The sequence below is a fragment of the Nipponia nippon genome, unplaced genomic scaffold (assembly GCF_047370975.1).
Source record: "Nipponia nippon isolate SJK-2023a ecotype South Korea unplaced genomic scaffold, ASM4737097v1 scaffold_45, whole genome shotgun sequence".
NCBI classification, from domain to species: domain Eukaryota; kingdom Metazoa; phylum Chordata; class Aves; order Pelecaniformes; family Threskiornithidae; genus Nipponia; species Nipponia nippon.
The window spans coordinates 624,598-647,658 of record NW_028262364.1 but is presented as its reverse complement, the minus strand read 5'-3'; the positions used below and the strand labels follow the sequence as shown (position 1 = coordinate 647,658).

The following is a 23,061-nucleotide window of genomic DNA, read 5'->3' as shown; positions in this document are numbered from 1 at the left end:
TGCCTTTCTGGGCACTTGTGAGCAGAGGCACAGCAAGGCAAGGCCTGATGCTCACTGGCAGCAGAGCAGCCAGGGGTGACTTCCTCAGCTCCAAGGCATGGTGCCCAAAAGAGGAAGCCTCTGCAGGGTGTGAAAACCTCCCATGCCTCTGTGAATGGAGAAGGGTCTCCTTGTGCCCTCACCCCCTTCCACCCCTGACCAGCACCCTTCTCCTTTGGCAGCTTGGGGAGTGTGCAGAGAGGGAAGGAGCACATGGAGGCCAGGCTTGAATGCAGCAGAACTTTAATGAATCAAAAGAGGGGAACAAAGTCACTCCAAGTGGGGCTGCCAGTGCAGAAAGTCCCAGGGGCAGCCGAGAGTCTGAGCCCCTTTGCTGTGGAGAAGTTCCTGCATGATGTCTGTCTGTCTGCCTGCTCCATAGAAGGAGAGGAGACAGATGGTCCCCACCAGGCTGGCCTTGATGGTACCTTTCTGCCAAGGGGAACCAAAGCAAACAATGAAAAGGGAAAGATGGCGATAGCTACTCAGCTATACTTAAAACAAATCCAAAACCTCAATCCTCTGCCCAGCACCAGTTCTGACTTGAGGGGTCTCCCAGCATCTCTATCATCAGGGGAGGCACCTTCTGCCACAGTAGCGACTGGAAATGCCAGAGAGGTCACAGCACCCAGAGGTGATGGGCACTCCCTGAGAGCTGAGGATGCTGCCAGCAGCAGCGGAGGTGGAGGATCCCACAACGGTGTTCTGTGGGAAGGAGCTGAGGATGGGGCCAGGCAGGGTCACCACCACAGCAGGAGGCTCAATGACGACGGTGGAGTTCTGGCACTGCCTGACACAGGGCTCATTGCAGCTGTTGGCCAGTGGGGTCGGGCCACAGGGCCGGCATGGCAGGCACTGGTTGTAGCAGGACATGTCTCTGGGTTGCAGGTGCACCTGGGGGAGAGTACAGGGAGGAAGCAGAGCACAGGCACATGTGAGGAGCAGCTGAGGCCACTACTGAGTGGGGAGCTGGAGGCTCAGCCAGGAGCCACACGGTCTTCATTTTCCCAGAAAGAACAACCTGGCCCAGGCTGACTGTCTGCTAGTTCCTAAGCCAAGAGCCCCCTCAGCCACATCACAGCCTCTCTCTAGCACACCTTCTCCCCACAACACTCTGCCATGACAAGGAGCTCCAGCGCCCAGCACAAAGACAGTATCAGCTGAGGTGTTCATTGAGGAGAGATCTCACTTTGGAAAAGGAGGAGAAGAGGCTTCAGACTCACCTGGTTCCCAAGGAGAAGGAGGCAGGAGAAGTGGATGAGAGAGCAGGAACCTGGACTGGCTTTTATACCTGCCCTCCATTGCTGCAGGACCAGAGGCACCCTTTGCAGAGGTAACAATTTTCTGACAAGCTCATCTTGAATGCAAAGCATCACAGCTCATGATATGGGCTGTGCTTTGGTTTCCAGCACTGCTGCCTTTTCATTTCCACATTTGGGCCATGCCCATTCCCCATTGAAGACTTCTTCCTAGGACTGGGATGAAAGGCCCCAGGATTTTGAGGGCAGGAATGCAGCAGTGCTGGGAGAAGACTCAGCTCAAATGTTGGGCAGGTTCAGGGCAGGCAAGTGACATCAGCCTGGGTCACTCTGGTTGGGGCAGTTTGAAGTGGTGTTGTCAAGGAAGAGGCTCCAGCAATCCTCAGCTGGATGTCCAAGAGCTGCCAGGCATGAGGACATGCCATGTCCATCTCTTTCCCTCCCTCCTCTGCTCACGATGATGATATGGTTTTTCCTCCCCAGGTGTGTGCATTGTGCTGCCAGGTTTTGACCCCATCCTGCCGAACACTGCCCTCAGGAATAATTTCTGGCTTGTTTTGACTTGTCCCCTTTCTGTGCAGTCTGTGAGCACACAAGCAATGCCATGGGCATGCCTGGGGCCTTGTCCTTCCCCACAGTGCTCTAGCCCTGCCACGGTTGCTCCCAGCTGTCCTCAGCAGAGTCCACAGTTGCTTGTGATCCTATGTGTGTTCCTGTCCTGTGTGCACTTGTGTGCAGCTGGATTTGTGAGAACGCGCGTGGGAGAACAAATTTGTGCTTGATTCCACACCAATGTGCATGAGCCTGTGTGTGTGTGTGTGTCCTTTTGAGTCCCTCATCACGAGGGAATGTGCTGCTCATGGCAGGGACACTCTCCACTGCTCTCTTCATGATGGCCACAGAGCAGCAGGTTCCCAGGGTCAGAAGAAGCCTGAGTGCAGCTGAATGGTGATGGCACCAGCCTGCTAGAGATCTGTCGAGGGAAGAGGCACTGAAATGCAGCCCCTGCCTCCTGACACCTCCTTTTCCTGCCCCTCCAGAGCTCAGGCTCCGCTGCTGTCAATTCCAGACCCCAGCAAGAACAGCTTCCCTCCAGCTTGGATCCTTTCTTTTAGTTCAGTGTAACAATAGTGGGAGTGCCTCAGCACGGCTGGCAGTGCTCCCTGCCTGCCTCTCCAGGCCAGGACTCAGTTGCTCTCCCCAGTCTTAGAGAGTTCAAAAGGATGGGGTTGGCTTTATGGGCAAGGAGAAAGGCTGAGGAATCCTGCCGACCATGTGCTGTCCGTCTGCTTCCAATAGTCTCAGTGGTGTCTGGGTTGGGACACAGCCCCCTCTCATGTCTATGTCAATGCCAAATGCACTTGTACAGTTCATTGGCGTTGTGCTGTGTCAGGGAGGGACTGAGACCTTGGACCAAACAGGTCCCAAATGGAAGGAACATGAAGCCTGATGTGGCTGTGCTGTGAGCGGAAGGCCAGACCCTGTGGCTTGCACAGGGAAAGCCAAAGAGCTGATGCCTGCCTTGGACTTCAGCCCACAAGGACCTTCATGCCCTGCATTGCAATCTAGGTCCGAGTGCCCAGCAACTGCCCCTGGGAGGGAAGGGACATTGGATTTGAGACCGCATCCCCCAACGCCTGCTGATGTCCCACAGGGGTGTCCCAAAGAGACCTTTTTTCCAACAAGAGCTGTGTGCATTTTGAAAGTTTTTTAGCACATCTGCCCTCCTGATTGTTCGTCTGCCTGGGCTCAGGTCCAACTTAGAATCACAGAATCATTAAGGTTGGAGAGGACCTCAGAGATCATCGAGTCCAACCTGTTAACCTAACTGCCAGGTCCACCTCTAAACCATGTCCCTAAGCACCACATCCACATGTTTTTTGAATACTTCCAGGGACTGTGATTGCATCACTTCCCAGGGCATCCCTTTTTCTCCTTTCTTCCTCCTTAGGAATTTCCATACCAGAAATCTCATGTGGCTAAAGAGCAGAGAAATCCCCCTAAATCCAGCTCTCCTTAACCATGCTAGGCGTTAGAAGTCTATGCTTTATGTCTTGGGCAGGCTTCACTCACCAGCTCAGCCAATGGAACTGGTCCAAATGACATCTCTTCATGCACCATCCTCCAGATGAAGCCATGGTCCCCTTGGCTGAGGGAGAACATTGGGAAGAGGCTGATTTATTGGAGGGGCTCTGGATACAGTGATGTCAGGAGAAGCGTGGATAAGCAGCTCTCACCTTGCCGACTCACTTCAGCCTGTACACAATTGCCTGACCCTGTTTCCTCTCCATCCACCTGGTAGGTATTGACAGCTTGTGCTCCCGATTTTCTTTCCCCCTCACGGCCACCGCTGTACTTCCACAAAGGGGAGCTTTGTGTGCACACACAGTGTAAAGTCTCTGCAGTTTAGCTCCATATAGTGAGAGCATACATCAGAGAGTCACCAGCATCATTAGCATGAAATCATCCCCACTCCCACCTTATTCACACTCTGAAGCTCAAACTGGCCACACTGGGGAGATGGTTTTCTGTTTTCCCCTCTGTGTGCCACAGGGAGTTTGATCTCTGGGGGATCTCATGGAATTGTTGCAGGCAGATAATGCTCTCTCTTCACACAGGCCAATTAAAGAACAGCAATGCAATGCGCTCAAGTGGCTGTCAGGCTGGGTGTTTGCCTCCTGCCTGCAGCTGTGGTATGTGGACCTTGTCAGGAACCCAGTGCTCTCTGTGAAGCCATTTGCTGACATGCAGAAGATGTCTGAAAGAATCATAGAATCATAGAATCATAGAATCGTCAAGGTTGGAAAAGACCCTTAAGATCATTGAGTCCAACCGTTAACCTATCACTGCCGAGTGCATCTATACCATGTCCTCGAGCACCACATCTATCTGTTCTTTAAATACCTCCAGGGATGGAGAATCAACCACTTCCCTGGGCAACCTGTTCCAATGCTTGACCACCCTTTCGGTGAAGAAGTTTTTCCTAATATCCAACCTAAACCTCCCCTGGCGCAGCTTGAGGCCGTTTCCTCTCGTAATATCACTCGTTACTAGGGAGAAGAGACCAACCCCTACCTCACTACAACCTCCTTTCAGGTAGTTGTAGAGAGCAATAAGGTCACCCGTCAGCCTCCTCTTCTCCAGACTAAACAACCCCAGCTCCCTCAGCCGCTCCTTATAAGACTTGTGCTCTAGACCCTTCACCAACTTCGTTGCCCTCCTCTGGACATGCTCCAGCACCTCAATGTCCTTCTTGGAGTGAGGGGCCCAAAACTGAACACAGTATTTGAGGTGCGGCCTCACCAGTGCCCAGTACAGGGACACGATCACCTCCCTGGTCCTGCTGGCCACACTATTCTTGATACAGGCCAGGATGCCATTGGCCCTCTTGGCCACCCGAGCACACTGCTGGCTCATGTTCAGGCGGCTGACCCCCAGGTCCTTTTCAGCCAGGCAGCTCTCCAGCCACTCCTCCCGCAGCCTGTAGCCTTGCCTGGGGTTGTTGTGACCCAAGTGCAGGACTCAGCACTGAGCCTTGTTGAACCTCATACAATTGGCCCTGGCCCATTGATCCAGCCTGTCCAGGTCCCTCTGTAGGGCCTTCCTACCCTCCAGCAGATCAACACTTCCACCCAACTTGGTGTCGTCTGCAAGCTGACTGAGGGTTCACTCGATCCCCTCATCCAGCTCATCAATGAAGATATTGAACAGGACTGGCCCCAACACTGAGCCCTGGGGAACACCATGCATGACCAGCCGCCACCTGGATTTGACTCCATTCACCACCACTCTCTGGGCTCGGCTGTCCAGCCAGTTTTTAACCCAGCGTAGAGTGCACCCATCCAAGCCGTGAGCAGCCAGCTTCTCCAGGAGAATGCTGTGGGAGACAGTGTCAAAGGCCTTACTAAAGTCCAAGTAGACAACACCCACAGCCTTCCCCTCATCCACTAAGGGGGTCACCTTGTCATAGAAGGAGACCAGGTTAGTGAAACAGGATCTCCCTTTCATAAACCCATGCTGGCTGGGCCTGATCCCTCGGTTGTCCCACACTTGCTGCATAATGGCACTCAAGATGATGTGCTCCATGACCTTCCCCGGCACCGAGGTCAGGCTGACAGGCCTGTAGTTCCCGGGATCCTCCTTCCGACCCTTCTTGTAGAGGGGCATCACGTTTGCTAGTTTCCAGTCATCTGGGACCTCCCCGGTTGACCAGGATTGCTGATAAATAATGGAGAGTGGCTTAGCCAGCTCCTCTGCCAGCTCCCTCACGTCCCAAGACGTGAGAGCCACGTCCCAAGAGACTGGAAGTGTCAAGTATTTGGTGCTGGATACTGACATGGTCTTGAAACCTCCAGGGTGGGAGAGAAATAAAGGCAACCATGGACACAAGACTACAGAGAGAGTAAGGTAAGGGATTCACCTATCTTATTTCTGAGCCTCTAACTGCAGTTAAGGCCTATGTCTTCAGTCTTCATTGAAGTGAAGATCTAAGTAAAGATCTAAGTGCAAAGCCAGACAAGACTTCAGTAGGGGGAAATTGATCTCCTCTGCCTCCAGAGCAGGTGTCTCCAGGTGACCTACTCATCTTTGCTCCACTGATCGTCAGCAGAGAGAAATAGGTGCTGTCAAGCCTCAGTTCAGCCTGTTCAAAAGGTGCTGCCTCACACAAATGAGGCAATCCACGAACACCTATTTTTCTTCTGTTAACCCTCAAGATAAACCGGACAGCTGGCTTAAACAACACACACACACAGACACACCAATCTCGACCTCTAGGCATCCCGAGTTAGTTGAGAAGACTCACACCCCAAGAGAGGCGGTCTACACTGTCCACGGCTACTGCACATGTTTTGGAATTGAGAGAGTCATCTTCTGCAAGTCCTGTGTCCAAGGGTTCAGTGTGGTTGAGAGAAAACTGATCTACACCTGGTGTGAGGGGGAGATGCAGCTGATGAGAGTGATGTGCCCAGGTTGAGCTCATTTGCTGGCACAGAAGTCCTCTCCCTGCTCTCCATCTGTCCTAGAGCAGCCTGGACAGGGATATGGGGTTTAGGCATGGGATGGAGGTGCTTGTAGGGGCTGGTAGGACAGCCTTGAGAGCTCATTTGGGCAGCATGCATTGCAGGAGCAGGGCTGCGGCAGCACTCAGCATCTGTGGTTTCTGTCCTCACAGGACCCTCTTGGAGGGTTTGACTGGTCCTACTGGTGCAATGTGTTTGACAAGGTGAGGCAAGAGTGTCTTTGCAAATGCGTGCTAAACTGGGAAGGAGGAATTTAAAGTAGGTATGGAGCTGGAGGTCTACCATGGTCTGAAGAGCAGGGTTGGCCCAAAGGGTAGAAGCAGTATGCATGGGGGACAGCATGCCCCAGGAGGCTCTCGCACTTCCCCTGTGGCACAGGTGGTGGTGGAGTTACGTGTCTGCTACACACCTCCTGCTCAAGAAGAGGAGGCAGATGATGCCTTCTTCAGGCAGCTGGGGAAAGTCTCACAGTCACAGGCCCTGGTACTCATGGGTGCCTTTTACCACCTCAGTGTCTGCTGCAGGAAGAAAATGGCTGGGCACAAGTAAACCAGGTCATTTCTGGGGTGTACCGAAGACTAATTTTTGATGCAGGCAATCCAGGAATGGACTAGGGGAGAGTCTCTGTTGGACCTGCTGTTCACAGGTAAGGAAGAAGTGTTGGATGATGTAAAGTTCCAGGGCAGCCTTCCCTGCAATGACCATGAGACTGCAGAGCTTAAGATCCTCAGAGGACTGACCAAGACAACCAGGAGGATTACTGCCCCGCACTTCAGAAGAGCACATCTTAGTGTCGTCAGGGACCTACTTACCTGGCAGGATGTCATGGGAAACTGCCCCGGGGCACACAGGGTCCCAGGAGAGCTGGCTAACCTTCAAGGACAGCTTCCTGAGAGCACGTGGGTGGTCACTCCAGGATGTGGAAAGGTGAGTCAGGAAAACCCAAAGCACAGCCGGAGTGGAAACTTGCAAGAGAGGTGAAGGGACTCGAGAGAGGTATCTGCAAGTCTACTGGCAGCCAAAGGAAGGCTAAGTAGAGGTGGGCTTATTGATCGATGAGGAAGGGGACCTGGTGAGAAAAGATAGGGAAAAGGCTGGCGTACTTGATGCCTCTCTCTCCTCAGTTTTTATTGGTATGGCTTCTCCTCAGGCCCATCGCATCTCTGAGGCTCCCAGCAGACTCTCTGGGAATGAAACAGCACTCACAACACAAGAAAGAAGTAAGGAGCTCTTACTACCATTTGGACATACAAAACTTCATTGGATGATGCATCCAAGGGTATTCAGAGAGCTGACTGGACAGTCTCTGCTCAGTCCCTGGAAGGAAGATGGAGCAAATACTCTCAGAAGCCCTCTCTAAACTCATGAAAGGCAAGAAGGGGGTTGGGAGCCGCTCACATGGGTTTGCTGAAGGCAAATCAGGCCTGACCAACGTCACTGCTTGCTATGAGGAGGTGACTGGCGCTGTGGGGAAGGGGAGGGGCACTTGGCTGTGGTGTACCTTGACTTTAGCAAGACCTTTGGCGTACCCTCATGGCTGCACACACACGCACACCCGTATGCACACGGGGGTAGGTATGCACACTCACAGGCATGCACACACACACAGATGTGTGCACACACAATCTCACACACATGAGCACAACCACACGTCTGAGCTTGCACGCACCCAAAGAGTAAGTCATACGTGTGCACTTATAAAGAGGTGTGTGCACACACATTTCCAAAGGTGTCCATGTGCAGACAGAGGCACAGCCACCCCCCATGCCAACATGTGCGCACAGATATTCACACATGCTTACACATATGCGTGCTCCTGCACAGATTTAAAAAAAATCTATAAATAGATTTACGTGCACGCACATGGACTGAGATGTACACACATAAAAGCACATATCCACACACACCCTGCCACACTCCTACATATATGCCAACCAATGTCACACCTGTCCATACTCACCTGCATGAAGGCACATGCATGTGCTAAAACACATACACACCCATGAAGAGATGTGCCCAAACACACACAAACACATTTGTGCACACTCACACTTACATGTGCATTACTCCAGACACACACACAGAGACATGCAAAAGCACATGCGACCACAGCCAGATGAACATGTATGTGAGCATGAACATGCACACACACCACTGAGAACCAGGATGCCTGATGCCAGCTCTCAGCCTCCCAGGATGACTCTAGCCAAGTCCTTCAGACCCTCCAGTTAAGGCAAGGAATCAGGCACCATCAGCTTTAGTGAGCTCAAGAGGTTGACAGTGGTTCAGTCAGCTGTTTTCTCACTCGAAAAGAGAGAGAAACCACAGTGGAGTGAAATCTGCCATGGGCTTGCCAGACATGGAGGCTCTCCATGTCCCAGGTCTGTGTGTATAAAGGGTGACATAAGAACTAGAGAACGTCCATATTGCTGCAGAGAGAAAGAATTCCCCCATGAAAAGCGAAAAGTATTCCTCCAGCCTTAGATGCTCCCAGCTGTCCTCAGTGATCTCCTTAAGGGAGACATGGGGGTGTGGGACCAGGTCCAGCTCTGCAAAGGGAGCGGTGCCAGCATTCACATGGCTGCAGGGAGTGGTGTGCCTGGGACAAGCCACACTCCCCACAGGCTGCAAACACTGAGGCTGGGGCACCAGCAAGGGTACTGCCTGATCCCAGTAAGAAAGGCACTCAGGCTCTTCAAAGCATTGCTTAAAATGCCATTTATTAGCACTAAGACTAGAAAAGCAGGAGAGGATAGTACAGATAACCTTACATCCCTTCAGGTGCTGGGAACCCTGAGCTGCTCTACAGCAGCAGCTCTCACAGAATGCAAGAACCAGAGAGTGTTTGAGGTTGGAAGGGACCCCTGGAGGTCATCTGGTCCAACCCCCCTGCTCAAGCAGGGCCACCTCGAGCCATTTGCCCAGGACCATGTCTAGGTGCTTTTTGGATATCTCTAAGGAGGAAGACTCAGCAACCTATTCCAGTGCTACGTCACTCCCACGGTAGAAAAGTGTTGCCCTTTCCACAGGGCACAGGACACTGTGCAGATCCTGTTCACAGAAGACTTGCCCCATTTTGATCAGTCAAGCTTTCGATCATTTTCATCAAAGGAAACTGTTCTAGTCATCATTTCTACTGTCAAACACTACAGCCCAGCCAGTTGTTTCTTGCGTGTGAACAAATACCAGGAGCTTTCACATCTTTGTTTCTTAGGGTGTAAATCAAGGCGTTCAGCAGGGGAGTAAGAGCAGTGTGAAGAACAGCCACTGCTCTGTCTAGTGACCCTTTTGAGGTCACTTGCCATGTAGGTGAACACACACCGGCCACAGCAGTGAAATGGGAAGCACAGGCTGAGACAGCTCTGTGCCTGCCTTCTGCCCAGCATAGCCCCAGGATGGCTTTTGCTCCACACCTGTAAGAAGTGAGGATGAAAAGGAAGCAGCCCAGGGTCACATCACCAGTACTGAATGTGATCACAGCCTTGTTGGCAGAAGTGCCAGCACAAGCCATGGCCAGGAGATCTGGCGGATGACTGAAGAAGCGGCCGATGTGCCTGGGTGCACAGTATATCAAATGGGAGGTGATTATTGTATGCAGAGCAGGAGGCAGGGAACTGGCCAGCCATGGCCCTGCCACCAGCCAGACGCACACAGTCCGTTGCACGATGGCCCCATAGCACAGAGGGTTGCAGATAGCCAAGCAGTGGCTATAGGACATGAGAGTGTAGAGGAAGCATTGGCCTCTGCCCAGCCACTGCGAGGAGTACAGCTGGGCCATGCAGCTGTGGAAGGAGATGGATATGCCCCCTGGTCTGAGGAAGCTCTCCAGCATCTTTGGAAGGAAGACACTGGAGAAGAGAGACTGAAGTTTTTGGTCTTCAGTCATTCTGAGACATGCTTCATTAGCCATAATTCCCTCTTGGTGGAGGACAGTGCTGTGGGGATTTCTGTTCCTCCACTTGTACAGTTTTGTCAGGACATCTGGATTTTCATGCAGGAAATAGGATATGAGACTGCAGTGGCTGCCCAGAAAAATTTCCAATGATCAGAAGGGATGAGATATAGATGTAAAAGACGCCTCTCCCCCCAGAATGGCAGCCAATTCCTGAGCACAAACTTTCTGCGGGGACCAAGGAAGCCGTCCAGAGCTCTGCACCTGCCTGCAGCTCTCTTGGGAAGTGCACCCAGCACCCTCATCCCTGTTGATCTTCACGTTCTCCTGCATGCTCTGTATCAGAGCAATTTGCTCTCCCTCAGAAGTACACCCTTTCACTGTCCCCATTTCTGTGCTGACAGCCCGCAGCTCCCACATGCTTAGCTCCAATTTCCAGCCTCAACGCATTCAGCAGCATGGGCGACTTTTCCCTGCTACTCCTGCCCATGCCTGCTGGCCATGGCCTCTCCATTGGGTGGTGGAGGGGAGAGGAAGGAGGAGTAGCAGCTATGGGCCATTCCAGAGGCTCTTCCCTGCTTTACCACGCCTGCCATTCTGCCAAGGAAATCATCTCCCAGAGCCCCACACCCACCACCCCAGCAAAGCTCCAGCCATAGCAAGAAGAACGCCCTTCCTCAAGAGCTCATGGCGCTGCTGACCCCTCAGGGCCTCCTGCTTTTATGGGCACTTGTGAGCAGAGACACAGCAAGGCAAGGCCTGATGCTCACTGGCAGCGGAGCAGCCAGGGGTGACTTCCTCAGCTCCAAGGGATGGTGCCCAAAAGAGGAAGCCTCTGCAGGGTGTGAAAACCTCCCATGTCTCTGTGAATGGAGAAGGGTCTCCTTGTGCCCTCACCCCCTTCCACCCCTGACCAGCACCCTTCTCCCCTGGCAGCTTGGGGAGTGTGCAGAGAGGGAAGGAGCACATGGAGGCCAGGCTTGAATGCAGCAGAACTTTAATGAATCAAAAGAGGGGAACAAAGTCACTCCAAGTGGGGCTGCCAGTGCAGAGAGTCCCAGGGGCAGCTGAGGGTCTGAGGCCCTTTGCTGTGGAGAAGTTCCTGCATGATGTCTGTCTGTCTGCCTGCCCCATAGAGGGAGAGGAGACAGATGGTCCCCACCAGGCTGGCCTTGGTGGCACCTTGCTGCCAAGAGGAACCAAAGCAAACAAAGAAAAGGGAGAGAAAGGCAAAGCCACTCAGCTGTCCCGGTAACAACACTGAAAAATCTTGATCCCCTGCACAACAGCATGTTCTGAATTCTTTGAGAGGTCTCTCTGGGGCTTTCCCAGCATCTTTTTCAAGCGAGGCACCTTCTGCCATAGTAGCGACTGGAAATGCCAGAGAGGTCACAGCACCCAGAGGTGATGGGCACTCCCTGAGAGCTGAGGATGCTGCCAACAGCAGCGGAGGTGGAGGATCCCACAACGGTGTTCTGTGGGAAGGAGCTGAGGATGGGGCCAGGCAGGGTCACCACCACAGCAGGAGGCTCAATGACGACGGTGGAGTTCTGGCACTGCCTGACACAGGGCTCATTGCAGCTGTTGGCCAGCGGAGTTGGATCACAGGGCCGGCATGGCAGGCACTGGTTGTAGCAGGACATGTCCTGAGGGTGGAGGTGCACCTGGGGGAGAGTACAGGGAGGAAGCAGAGCACAGGCACATGTGAGGAGCAGCTGAGGCCACTACTGAGTGGGGAGCTGGAGGCTCAGCCAGGAGCCACACGGTCTTCATTTTCCCAGAAAGAACAACCTGGCTCAGGCTGACTGTCTGTTAGTTCCTAAGCCAAGAGCCCCCTCAGCCACATCACAGCCTCTCTCTAGCACACCTTCTCCCCACAACCATCTGCTATTACAAGGAGCGCCAGCGCCCAGCACAGGACAAAGACAGTATCAGCTGAGATGTCAGACACTGAGTCACTTCAACAATTAGAGGCAATGGACAGCAGCTGAAGCATGGAGAAATCCAATTAAGCAACAGGCTAAAAGAAGTAACCCCAGGGAGGTTGTGCAATCTCCCTCCTGTTTAACTTGGACTGAATGAGACCTTGAGTAACCTGATCTAATGGGATCTGTTCCGAACACAGGATTGATCTAGATGACCTCTGGAGGTCCCTTCTCACCTGCATTCTGACTCTGCCCCTGCCCTCCCTGACCCCCGCACGCCCATGGTGGCGCAGAGCTCAGCCCCGGGGCGGAGCTGGCGACGGCGAGGAGGGGAGGGGAGGAGGCGGCGGAGAGGAGGCGCCCGGGCCGGAGCCGAGAGCCGGGGCTGGCGGGGGGCAGCGAGGCGCGGGCGGCGCAGCGGCGGGATGCGGCGGTGGCGGGGCGCAGGGCTGGCGGGGCTGGCCGCGGTGCTGCTGGGTGCGCGGGGCTGGCGGGGCTGGGGGGGGGCCGGGCCGGGGGCTGCGCGGGGCCGGGGCTGGGCCCACAACTTGCCTTCATGGGCCTCAGTTTCCCTCTCTCCTCCCTTCTGCAGTCATCCCTTCTGCTCCCAATGTGCTCGTTCCGTCCCAGACTGCCTGCCTTACTCTGTTTCTCCATTTCTTACAATCTTTCGTCTGTGCATCCATCCATCCATTTCTCCCACCCAATCTCTTTTCCTCATTCCCTTCTCCTTTTCCTCATTCTGACTGTCGCAAATATCCCTCATCCATTCTTGTCCCTCGGAGAAATCATCTCTCCGTCCATTGTGTTCAGACCGTGAATGGTTTTTGGACCATATCCCCATCGTCTCTCCACTGCTGTCTTCTGCCACCTGCAGCATGACATTTGCTCCTGAAGCAAAGTGATTCTTCTTTTCTCCTCGGCAGTGGCTGCGGGCAGAGCCCAGGTGCAGCAGGAGCCGTCGGCAGAGACCTCCGAGGGCACCGCCATCAACATCACTTGCTCGCACCCCAACATAAAATCCGCCGACTATATCCACTGGTACCGTCAGCTTCCAGACCAGGCACCGCACCACATTGTAACAGGTTTCACTGGAGAGAAAGCAGTGCCGTCCCCGGCGGGGCGGCTGTGGGTGTCGGCAGACCGCCGGTCCAGCGCCCTGTGGCTCGCCCGGCCCCGGCGCGGGGACGCGGCGGTGTATTACTGCGCCGTGGGAGGCACGGGGAGAGGAGCCGGGGCTGCGGCCGGGCACGAACCGGCGCGGGCGGGGCCGGGCGGGCCCGGCGGGGGCGGGGGGACAGCCCCGGCCGGGCCCGCCAGGGGGCGCTGCCGCTCCGCCCGCCGGCCCCGCCTCGCCCCGCCTCGCCCCGCCCGGCCCCGGGCCCCGGGACGCTTCCCCCGCCCGACCGCCACCGCCACCGCCAGGTCCTCCTTGGAGCCAGTGCCGGGGCTCAGCACCTCTTCTCCTTGAGGGCTGCTGCGGATCCGTGCTCCTGAAGGCACCAAAGAGCCCCCCTCGGGCAGCGCTGCCCACGGAGACCCAGACGGTCTGTGCCAGGCAGGGAGGGGAGTAGGGGGTTTCCCGCAGGGCTCTCTTGCTTCCCCACAGAGGGCTCCGAGCCTTCTGGGTAACGTGGCATCCTCTGGCCTGGCTGGAAAGGCCTGCCAGCAGTGTCTCAGAAAGGCGTCTCAGAGGGGACAGATGCCCAGTGGTTTTGCCCTTCCCAAGGGCCTGCACCACGATCTCCACTCAAGGCTGCTATTACCACTAACAGGCTCTCTGGGCTTTTGAAGTAGACAATTAGGAATGGGGCAATTAGGAAATCCCGCACTCCCAGCAGCATGCAGACAGAAATCCCCAGCCACAGTGGCAGAGGCAGTGGCGGGCAGGAATCGCGAGTGGAGCGGTGGCGGTGTCCGGCGGTGCCCGGGCAGGAGCAGTGCAGTCACCGGCCCCTCTGGCTCCCGGCGAGAAGCAGCGCCTTTCTGCTCTGCACAGGGAGGCGGGCAGCAGAGCTCCTCCTGCCCCCGGGCAGCCGGGCAGCCCTCGGTCCTGCTGCAGGGACCGGCCACTGCTGGCATGGAGCATACAGGGCCTCTGCTTGGCCTGCTGCCTTTCCCCACTCGCTCAGCTAAGGGAGCCCTGAGTAGGTGCTTTCCTCTGCTCTGGAAACTCAGGGACTCCAGGGCTGAGTTGCTAATGCAAAACTTGACTTAGGAAAGACCAGCCAGAAGGGGATTCACATTTGGTTACTTTGTAAAAGCTCGGATATACTGTTTAAAACTGAGTCCTCCAGCTACAGGCTTTCCCGGAGCTTTCAAAAGGATCCTGCTCGAGTTACAAAGTCATCCCGTGGAGTCAGGAGTTCAGGCTCCAGACTGCCAGAAGGGGATGTCGAGGTCACAGGCCTTCAAGTGCTCAGTGCCACAGTGGCTCAGAGTTGAGATGTTTAAGCATGGAGAGCAATCCCCTGTGGGGACAGGGAGCATATCGGAGGCTTCAAGGGGGCCTGTCTCCATCCTCAAGAAAGGTGGGTGCAGGCCCTTGTCTCTGGCTGGGCACTGAATGGCAGGAGAAGTTCAGCATGGACACTGCTCCCTTGCTGGGGGCTGGTTGCGCTGGTTGTGATGTCCAGGAGGAGCCAAAAGCAGGAGAAGAGCCTGCAGCCTCCTATTGCCTGACAGCAGACTGCTTGATCTCTTCCTTCAGGCTCCTACAGGAATTCTCAGGTGCCCCAGGCCCCTTTGGCAATGAGACCTGGAGCTGAGAGGCAGCGTTTCGACACCAGGGTATGTCTGCCTGAGAGGATGCTCAAGCACCTTCTGACTGGGAGGGCGGTGAGAAGTCCAGCTGTGGCCTCACTGCCCCAAAAAGGACGACCCAGTGCTGTAAAACCAGCCTTTAGCCCTTGCAAACCTGCAACACAGTAAGGGTCACAGTTTCTGGGGAGCCCAGAACTGGAGCCAGCACTCCAGACGTGGCCTCACCGGCGCTGAGTAGAGAGGAAGGGTCAGGTCCCTTGTCCTGCTGGCAACGCTCTTCCTACTGCAGCCTAGGATGCTGTTGGCCTTCCTTGCCACGAGGCCGCATTGCCACAGCACACTCAGGAACGACCCTGAGCCACTGAAACTGAACGGGACACAGCAGTGAGTATTCAGGAGACGTAGCCCAGCTGCTTGTCCAGCTCTTACTCTTCCCTCAGTGTCCAGCAATGAGCAGTGTTGGAGAAAGGGGGCTCATGGTGGGAGCCATGACTGCTCCTGTGGCTTTACCTCCTAGCCAGAGAAGCCCAAGGAAGGAAAATGTCCTCCTAGCCCTGCACCTGAGGATCAGTGACAGCCTCAGCAGGTGAGCAAGACCCATCAGGCAGGCACTGGACCAGAGTTCATATTCCACTGCTTGAGCCGTCTGCCTGCTTTTCATGGCTCTGAGGACTCAGCAGTGCTTGGCCTGGGGGACTGCCTCTGGCCCTGAGTCCTTCTGGGTTCTCTGCCCAACACTAAAACTGCTGGTAGCTGCATTCCCGGGATGTGCAGGCCAACATGTTCTAAGGACTAGAGTGATGTCACCTCAGTAGGCCACAACAGCAGGTGTTGGCAGTGAGACCTTCTGAGGTGACAAAGAAAGTTCAGGCTTTGTGGAAGCGAGGGGATGAGGAATATGTCCAAAGGAGAGATGGGCCAGAAGGAAAGAGAAGGAGGCAAAGAGAGTGAGGCACCTGGCGACAAGTGTCTCTGTGAGGTACTGGCAGGTGGATGAGAAGCCCCATGCCAACCTGGATGGGTAAGAAAGCGATGGTTTGCACTTCAGCTCCATTCTTATGCTGGGATTTGCACAAAGACCTGTGAGAGAGGTTTCAGGGTCTTGCAGGAAATGCAGGACAGATGGGGTGGGTCAAAAATAAAGAAGCTGGAATTTGGGAGTGCAGACCATCTCATTCCACACATTCCAAGTGACCCGAGTTCTTTTGCATACCCACGTTACATCTGAAACTGATTGCTCATTTGGCCAAGCTTTCCCTTTCCTTCATGTTTGTGACTTCTCGGGCATCCTGAAAAGTGACTGCCATGGCTTAGTGTTGCTGCAGGGGTTGCAGGGAGACACTTCAAAGACTGAGCTCAACATGGGGCTTCCCCCCAGAGCCTTGACTCAAAAGACCCAGTTGTCTCTGGGGCCAGGAGCCTTTCAGCACCTTGAGGAACTCGCTCACCTGAGGAACTTGAGCAGAGGCCGCTGTCAGGGCATGAGGAAGGTGAGAGTGGCTGGTTCACTAAGGCTGTCAGATCAAGTGCCTTTTCCTTTCAAAGGGCAGCAGAAGTAAAAGGGAAAGTGATAAAGAAAGCACACCAGGACACCCATCTCTGAGTAAGTGATAAGGGAGACAAGGAGGGAGACCAGAGCTCTGCAGCTGCTAATTGATGGGCCATTAGGAACGTGCAGGTGTAGCTTTGAAGTGGGACAGGCTGAGCTTTGTAAGTGGCAGGAAGTGACAAGAGGCACAGGAGGATGATGGATGTTTGAGGGGGATCCTGCAGGACTAGGCAAGAGCTGTTAAGGACCGCTTAGGGGCAGGGTCAAAGGTGGGGGGAAAGAGGGGCCTGGGGAGGAGCAAGGGGAGGCAATAGAGAGGAGGAAGGATGAAAAGAGGTACCTGCACCTAATCAGGGGCTGGTCAGTGCACTTGTTGGGATGAGCCCTGTGCCTGAGCGCAACAGTCCCCCCTGCCTTCTTATCAAATCCTTTCCTAACCACCCTTCTGTGCAACTTCCCAACTGTGAGTGCCAGTAACTGGAGAGACTGGTGTGAGAGAGAGATGTGAGCAAACAAGCAAGGGCCATAGGGGTTGTAGGGCTGGGTGCCAGCAACTGGATGGGCCAGGGGGTGTGCTAGCAGTATCAGCAACTGGAGAAGGGGTGACTGGTCACAGGGCCTGTCGGTCTGAGTGCCAGCAGCTGGAGGGACTGGGGTGTAAGCAAGGTCTGAGTGCCAGCAACTGGGGAAGGAAAAACATGTCACAGGCTGATATTACCAAATATTGCCGTACTGGAGAGAGTCAAGTGAGGAGCCCCTTAGAGGATGAACACACTGGAGCATCCCTGGTTTGGAGAAAGGCTGAGAGAGCTGGGCCTGTTCAGCAAAGGCAAAAGAAGTCTCAGGGGAGATCTCATCAACGTGTACAAACACCTGCAGGAGGCTGTGAAGGAGGCGGAGCCAGGCTCTTCCCCATGGGGTCCAGTGACAGGACAAGAGGTATTTGGCAGAAACTGAAACAAAGGAGGCTCTGTCTGCACACCAGGAAACCCTTTTTCACTGTGAGGGTGAGAGACTACTGGCACAGGATGCCCAGAGAGGTTGTGGAGTCTCCATCCTTGGAGATACTCAAAATCCATCCGGACGTGGCCCTTTGCAACCAGCTCTAGGGCACCCTTCTTGAGGTGGGGTTTGGACCCACTGACCTCCAGAGGTCCCTTGCAGTTTTACCAGCTCTGTGTTTCTGGAACACGAGGCATGAGGAGGGTCTGAGAGAACTGGCCTTCTTCAGCCTTCAAAAGAGAAGCTTAAGAGAGAGTTTTTTGATGCTTCTGACACTTGGCTGGAGGATGAAGAGCCAGATGGAGCCCAACTCTTCTTGAGCACAGTAATAGAGAGAAAGGCAATGCATACAACCTGGAAGAGCAGAAATTCCTATTAGAAATTTGGAATTGTGTTTTTTTTCATGATGAGGGTGGAGCATGATTGTAGATAGATCCCAGTAGGAATGGGTCTCTTGCTCCACAGAGTGTTGATTAAAATACCATTAATTGGAGATCGCACAAGAAGGTAAAAGGGGACAGCACGGGTGACGTGATGCCCCTTCAGATGCTGGGAACCCCGAGTTATGGAGCATGAGGTGGAGCTCGAGATGGGGTTTAGCACCTAGTGCAAATCCTGCCTGTGCTGAGACTTGCTGGCATTGTCGTCTGTTCAGTTTTTGTAGGATTTTCTCAGGAATAAACCACTCCTAATTTGTACCGTTGAGCAAAAAGACATTTATATGAGAACAGGGTGCTTCACACCTGGATCAAGAAAAGGACGTGTTTGTGGCAATGCTGCCAAGTTTGCCAAGTGACATCTACAGCTCAGCGCAGCACAGATCTGTGCCTACTCAGGTCAGGTTGATTTAACGATAATGAGCAGTTTGTTATCTCTGCCATGACTGGTGCATGGGATCCCTCTGGAGTTCATGTGGAAAGGGCAGGGGAGTAGGGGTCCCCACCCGCTGTACCCCCACCCCTTCACAAGCCCTTTCGGCTCCGAGGAGCAGGGCTACCCTATCCCCACCCCTCACAGTGCAGCACTCCAATGGGTGCCCCATGTGCTCCCCGGGAGTGGGAGTGACCCACTGATCCCTCATCCCTGCTGACCCCTTGTCCTGGTTTCAGCTGGGATAGAGTTAATTTTCTTCTTAGTCTCTGGTATAGTGCTGTGTTTTGGATTTAGTATGAGAATAATGTTGATAGCACACTGATGTGTTAGTTGTTGTTAAGCAGTGCTTACACCAGTCAAGGACTTTTCAGGCTCCCATGCTCTGCCCGGCGCACAAGAAGCTGGGAGGGGGCACAGGAAGGACAGCTGGCCCAGACTGGCCAAAGGGCTATTCCATACCGTATGATGTCATGCTCAGTATACAACTGGGGCGAGTTGGCCGGGGGGGGAGTGATCGCTGCTCAGGAACGGGCTGGGCATCAGTCAGTGGGTGGTGAGCAATTGTGTCGTGTATCACTTCCTTTGCATATTATTATTGTATTATATTATTATTATTATTATTATTATTATTATTATTATTATTATTATTATTATTATTATTATTATTATTATTATTACTACTACTACTACTACTACTACTACTACTACTACTACTACTAGTACTACCATTCTGTTTCATTTTACTTCAATTATTAAAGTGTTCTTATCTCAACCCACGAGTTTTCTGACTTTCACCCTTCCAATTGTGTCCCCCACCCCACTGGGGGGGGAGTGAGCGAGCGGCTGGGTGGTGCTTAGTTGCTGGCTGGGGTTAAACCACAACACCCCTCACCCTTTCCCCTAGAGTAGGAGCAGGTTGGCCTTGTCATCTCTGCGTTTGTGGCATCTAGCAGCAGCGCTGGAGCCAGGTTCCTCTCTCGCACGGTGGATTATCCCAGCAGAACAAGACACAGCCAGAACCCCTGGGCTGTTGCACAGCAGGGTTCCTCTCCTATTTGGGGGGATTTCAGGGAGAGACATTGTTCCCAGGCAGCTGAGGAAAGAAAGGGGAGAAGGGAGAGAAAGAGAAGAGACTTCTGTTCCCAGAAGAAAGAGCAACATCCCCAGAGAGCTGAGGCCCCCAGGGGAAGCTATGAAAGCTCGTTGGGGAAGAAACCCCTGACCTCCGAAATGGCCCAGCAGTGGGTGTGCAGAAGAGCAGGGGCTTGTAGCTGGGGAGGTGAGGACTCCACTGTGAGCTGCCTGGGAACAGCCTCTTCCCAAGACTGGGACCCCTGGCGCCCCCAGGAGCCCTCCTTGTGGAAATGTTGAGAAAGGCTTTGGCTGAGGGAGCCACAGGTGTTGCTGCTGGAGGAGGGAGAAACCCAGGAGGAGCCTTTCAGGCACAGGAAGAACAGATCGCTTCTCTTCCCCGCTTCTTCCTTTGAGAGGAAGAGAGTCGTTTCTGGCAGCTCTGTTACCTCGGGGCTGGGAGGTGGTTTTCTGACTCTCTCTCACTCAACAAACAGGTGGGTCGGTCTCACCATGCACCTCGGATATCTCGTCCTCACCGCTTTCCTGGGACAACTGCTGGGTAAGTCCTGGCTTCCTAGAAATGCATACTTCTTCTTTTCCCCAGGAAACCCTTGCCAGCCTTATCAGGATCATGCAGAGAACTACTCTTAAATTACAGGAAAGTGCTGGGAAATGTCACCTCACATTTGTGGTTTTGCACACCTTCTCTCAAGATGCTCTTGCTGCTCAAAAGGAGAGAGGAGAGAGACCTCACACCCCTTCTCCTGCTTTTCTCTCCCCTTCAGTCCACCTCTCCCTGCCTCTCTCTTCTGATCCACCTGCTGTCACCACAGGAGACCTGAGCTGTCTCTGCAGCCCCACATTTCTCCCTTTCCAATGCAAAGTAGCAGAGTTTGTCAAAGCTGCCCCAGGGACTATAAAGCTCTCATCCCATTGACATTCATAGGCTGTCCCATTCTGTCTCCTGCCTGGCACATACCTGCCATAGCTTCCAGTTTTCTCTTGGTTCACAAAACAGCCAGGGCTCCCTCTTTTCAAGCTCAGCTGTGTGTATGCTCAGGGAGCTAGGAGCCCTCTGAGATGACAGGGCTGGGGAAGCAGGATGGATCTTTTTGCCCTAGCTCCACGGGCACCTCAACAAGCTGGAGGGGAGCTGGTGCCAGCACACACACTCATGTTAGGCATGACAGGCTGTTCCCTGGTTCTCTGGGCGGGAGGAGAAGGAGCAGGGAGCAGGAGCAGGAGCAGGGAGCGAGCACAGCTCTCTTCAGGGTCCAGCGCTGGGCTGAGAGCTCTGAGCTCCTGCCCAAAACAACTCTCTACCTGCCTGTCCCCACGCCTCAGGAATTTACTGCAGGGCAAGGGACAGGGAGCCTTCTCCACCAGGGTTTTGCATCCACTCCTGGTTTGCTTCCCAGACCCCTTCCCTGCACAGCTGCTGACCCTTGCTTTCTTCCAGGCACCATGGGGCAGAGCACCGTCACCCAGCAAGGAGGACAAGTCACAGTGAAGCCGAGAGACACCATCCAAACAACCCGCACATAGCAGACCTCCAGCTCTGGGGGATATTTGTGTAGAGATTTGTGGGCTTATTTGCTCTAGTCAATCAAGCGAAAAACAGGCTTTGAGTCAAGCCATCAGGTTCTCTCCAGATGCTCAGACAGTCCAAGTGCAAAGTCGGTGCCTGAGGGGCAAAGCAAATCACACAGAAGAGCCCCAATTGCCAAAGGCCCAGGCGCTCTGCATGGTGGTAACTGCCCTGGTTTCCGCTGGCCAGACCAAATTCCTGGACAGGCATTTCTAGGCAGAGACAAAGCAAGGCAGGCCACTGGCTCTGGAGGAGCCTTCCTCACTTCCCAGGAACAGTGCCTTCCAAGGGCCCACAGCACTGTGTCCCACACTCCCCGCATTCTGGGAAAGGTGAAGAATCCTCTTCTGCCTCCACTCTGATCACCCTAGACTAACACCTTGCTCACTGAGCACTTGGGAGAGTGTCCACAGAGGGAAGGACACCACAAAGAAAGAGGCTGGGCTGCAGCAGAACTTCCATGACACAAAGGACGAAAACAAAGTCACTCCGAGTGGAGTGCCAGCATGAAGAGAGCACCAGGGAGAGTCGAGATGTGGTGCCCTTTGGCTGTAGCAGAGTTGCTGCAGAGCGTCCCTTGGCTTGCACTGAGGAGGGGAGGGTGCAACAGATCCCCCCTAGAATGGCGTGGGTAGGCCAAAGGGGATCAGAAGGCAACAAGGAGGTGGGAGGGAGAGGAGAGAGCAGAAGGAGAGGAAGGCAGACATGGGCTGTGCTTTCAGGCTCATCTCTTCCAGCCTTACTTTGCCAGGAGAGACGGGGATGCCCAGCCTCTCTGAAAGAGAATGGCCAGGAGATCCATCCTCCCTTCACTCACATGTCAGCACACATGTTAATCCATGAGCATGCACAGCCATTTACAGAGGAACCCCTGCACATGCACACACATTCACCCCTGAGACTTGTCATCACATAAGTGGTTGCGTGTGCTTCGACGCACTTGCACACTCACACTTGCATGTAGATACATATGCACATGCTCATGTACAAGCACACAGACATACACAGGCACGTCTGCACAGACAGATGCCCATACACACACGTGCGCACTGACACCACACACACACTTACTTGGTCACCTGCAAAACTGTGCGTGTACACAGACGCGTGCACAGACACACACAGAAATGCACTTGTTCACACACACCCCGGCAGACACTCACTCTCACTTGTGCATTTGCAAATGAACATACAAATGCAAGCACCCAGGCACAAATACGCCCACAGGCACAGACAGATGCATATGCACATGAGGAAGCACAGCCCCTCCCCACACGCTGAAAACCACCGGCCACCTCTCTGCCTCTGTGCCCCTGACAACTTTCCACAAGTCCTTGAAAGCCCAGTGCCAAGAAGGTAAATCAGGCACCAGCCATCCATGGTGGATTTCATGACAGCAGAGGGCTTTGGGGCTTTTGGGGGTTGGACAGAAGTAGTTCAATCAACTGTGTTCTCATTGCAGGAAAGAGAGAAGGTGTACTGGGGCCCAAGCCACAGGGTCTTGTTTGAACATTCAACCCAGCCACCTGCAAAGTCTATGCATGAGAGACAAAGCTCTTGCTGCAGCTCCAGGGGTTCTGCGCTTTACAACTCAAAGGAATCCCAAAGTCTGACAAGATGCAGCCCATCCCTGGTGATCAGCGTAGGGTGGTTGTGGAGGTCTGGGACCTGTTCCAGCTTCAATGCAGGGAGAGGTGCTGCCCTGACACGCTCACGTGGGAGCCAAGGGTGGTGTGTCTGGGGTTGAGCCACATGCCCTGCAGCTGCAAAGGCTGAGGCCGGGACACCAGAAAGGAAGCTGGCCTGATGAAGTTGCCTCTCTTCAAAAGCCAAACCAATATTAAGTAGCAGGTGGCGTCAGGAGGAGACTTCAAACCGCCTGAGCCAAGCCCTGGCATCCGTCAGTTAACCTGGCTCATTAGAGCTCATGGAGCAGCACTGCTGAGAAGTCTGTCTCCTCATCTGCTTTTAGCACTGGAGCAGCCTCCAGAGCCACAGGAGTCCTGGCAGGAGGGTGTGCCCAGCACTGCACAGGCACCAGGAGGACAAGCCTGGTGCCCTGAGAGCCTCCCAGAA

The 23,061-nt window shown here is 54.2% G+C and overlaps 1 protein-coding gene and 2 pseudogenes across 1 annotated transcript; 1 reads left to right on the top strand and 2 right to left on the bottom strand.

Annotated features, from left to right (window-relative positions):
• Nucleotides 1-609: 609 nt before the first annotated feature.
• Nucleotides 610-3,461, bottom strand: LOC148052643 (feather keratin Cos2-3 pseudogene; annotated as a pseudogene).
• A 7,877-nt stretch (nucleotides 3,462-11,338) lies between these two features.
• On the bottom strand, nucleotides 11,339-11,854 carry LOC148052642 (feather keratin Cos2-3 pseudogene; annotated as a pseudogene).
• A 651-nt stretch (nucleotides 11,855-12,505) lies between these two features.
• On the top strand, nucleotides 12,506-13,607 carry LOC148052641 (uncharacterized). The gene is made up of 2 exons (XM_087778618.1): nucleotides 12,506-12,613; nucleotides 13,063-13,607. The coding sequence occupies exons 1-2, from the start codon at nucleotides 12,562-12,564 to the stop codon at nucleotides 13,605-13,607; spliced, it is 597 nt and encodes a 198-aa protein (XP_087634744.1). The 5' UTR covers nucleotides 12,506-12,561.
• Nucleotides 13,608-23,061: the final 9,454 nt, after the last annotated feature.

Bases quoted from the DNA above. Each gene is read 5' to 3' on its own strand.
- LOC148052641 (XM_087778618.1), top strand. From the start codon at position 12,562: ATGCGGCGGTGGCGGGGCGCAGGGCTGGCGGGGCTGGCCGCGGTGCTG. The intron at 12,614-13,062 runs GTGCGCGGGGCT...TCTCCTCGGCAG, and splicing joins GCTGGCCGCGGTGCTGCTGG to TGGCTGCGGGCAGAGCCCAG.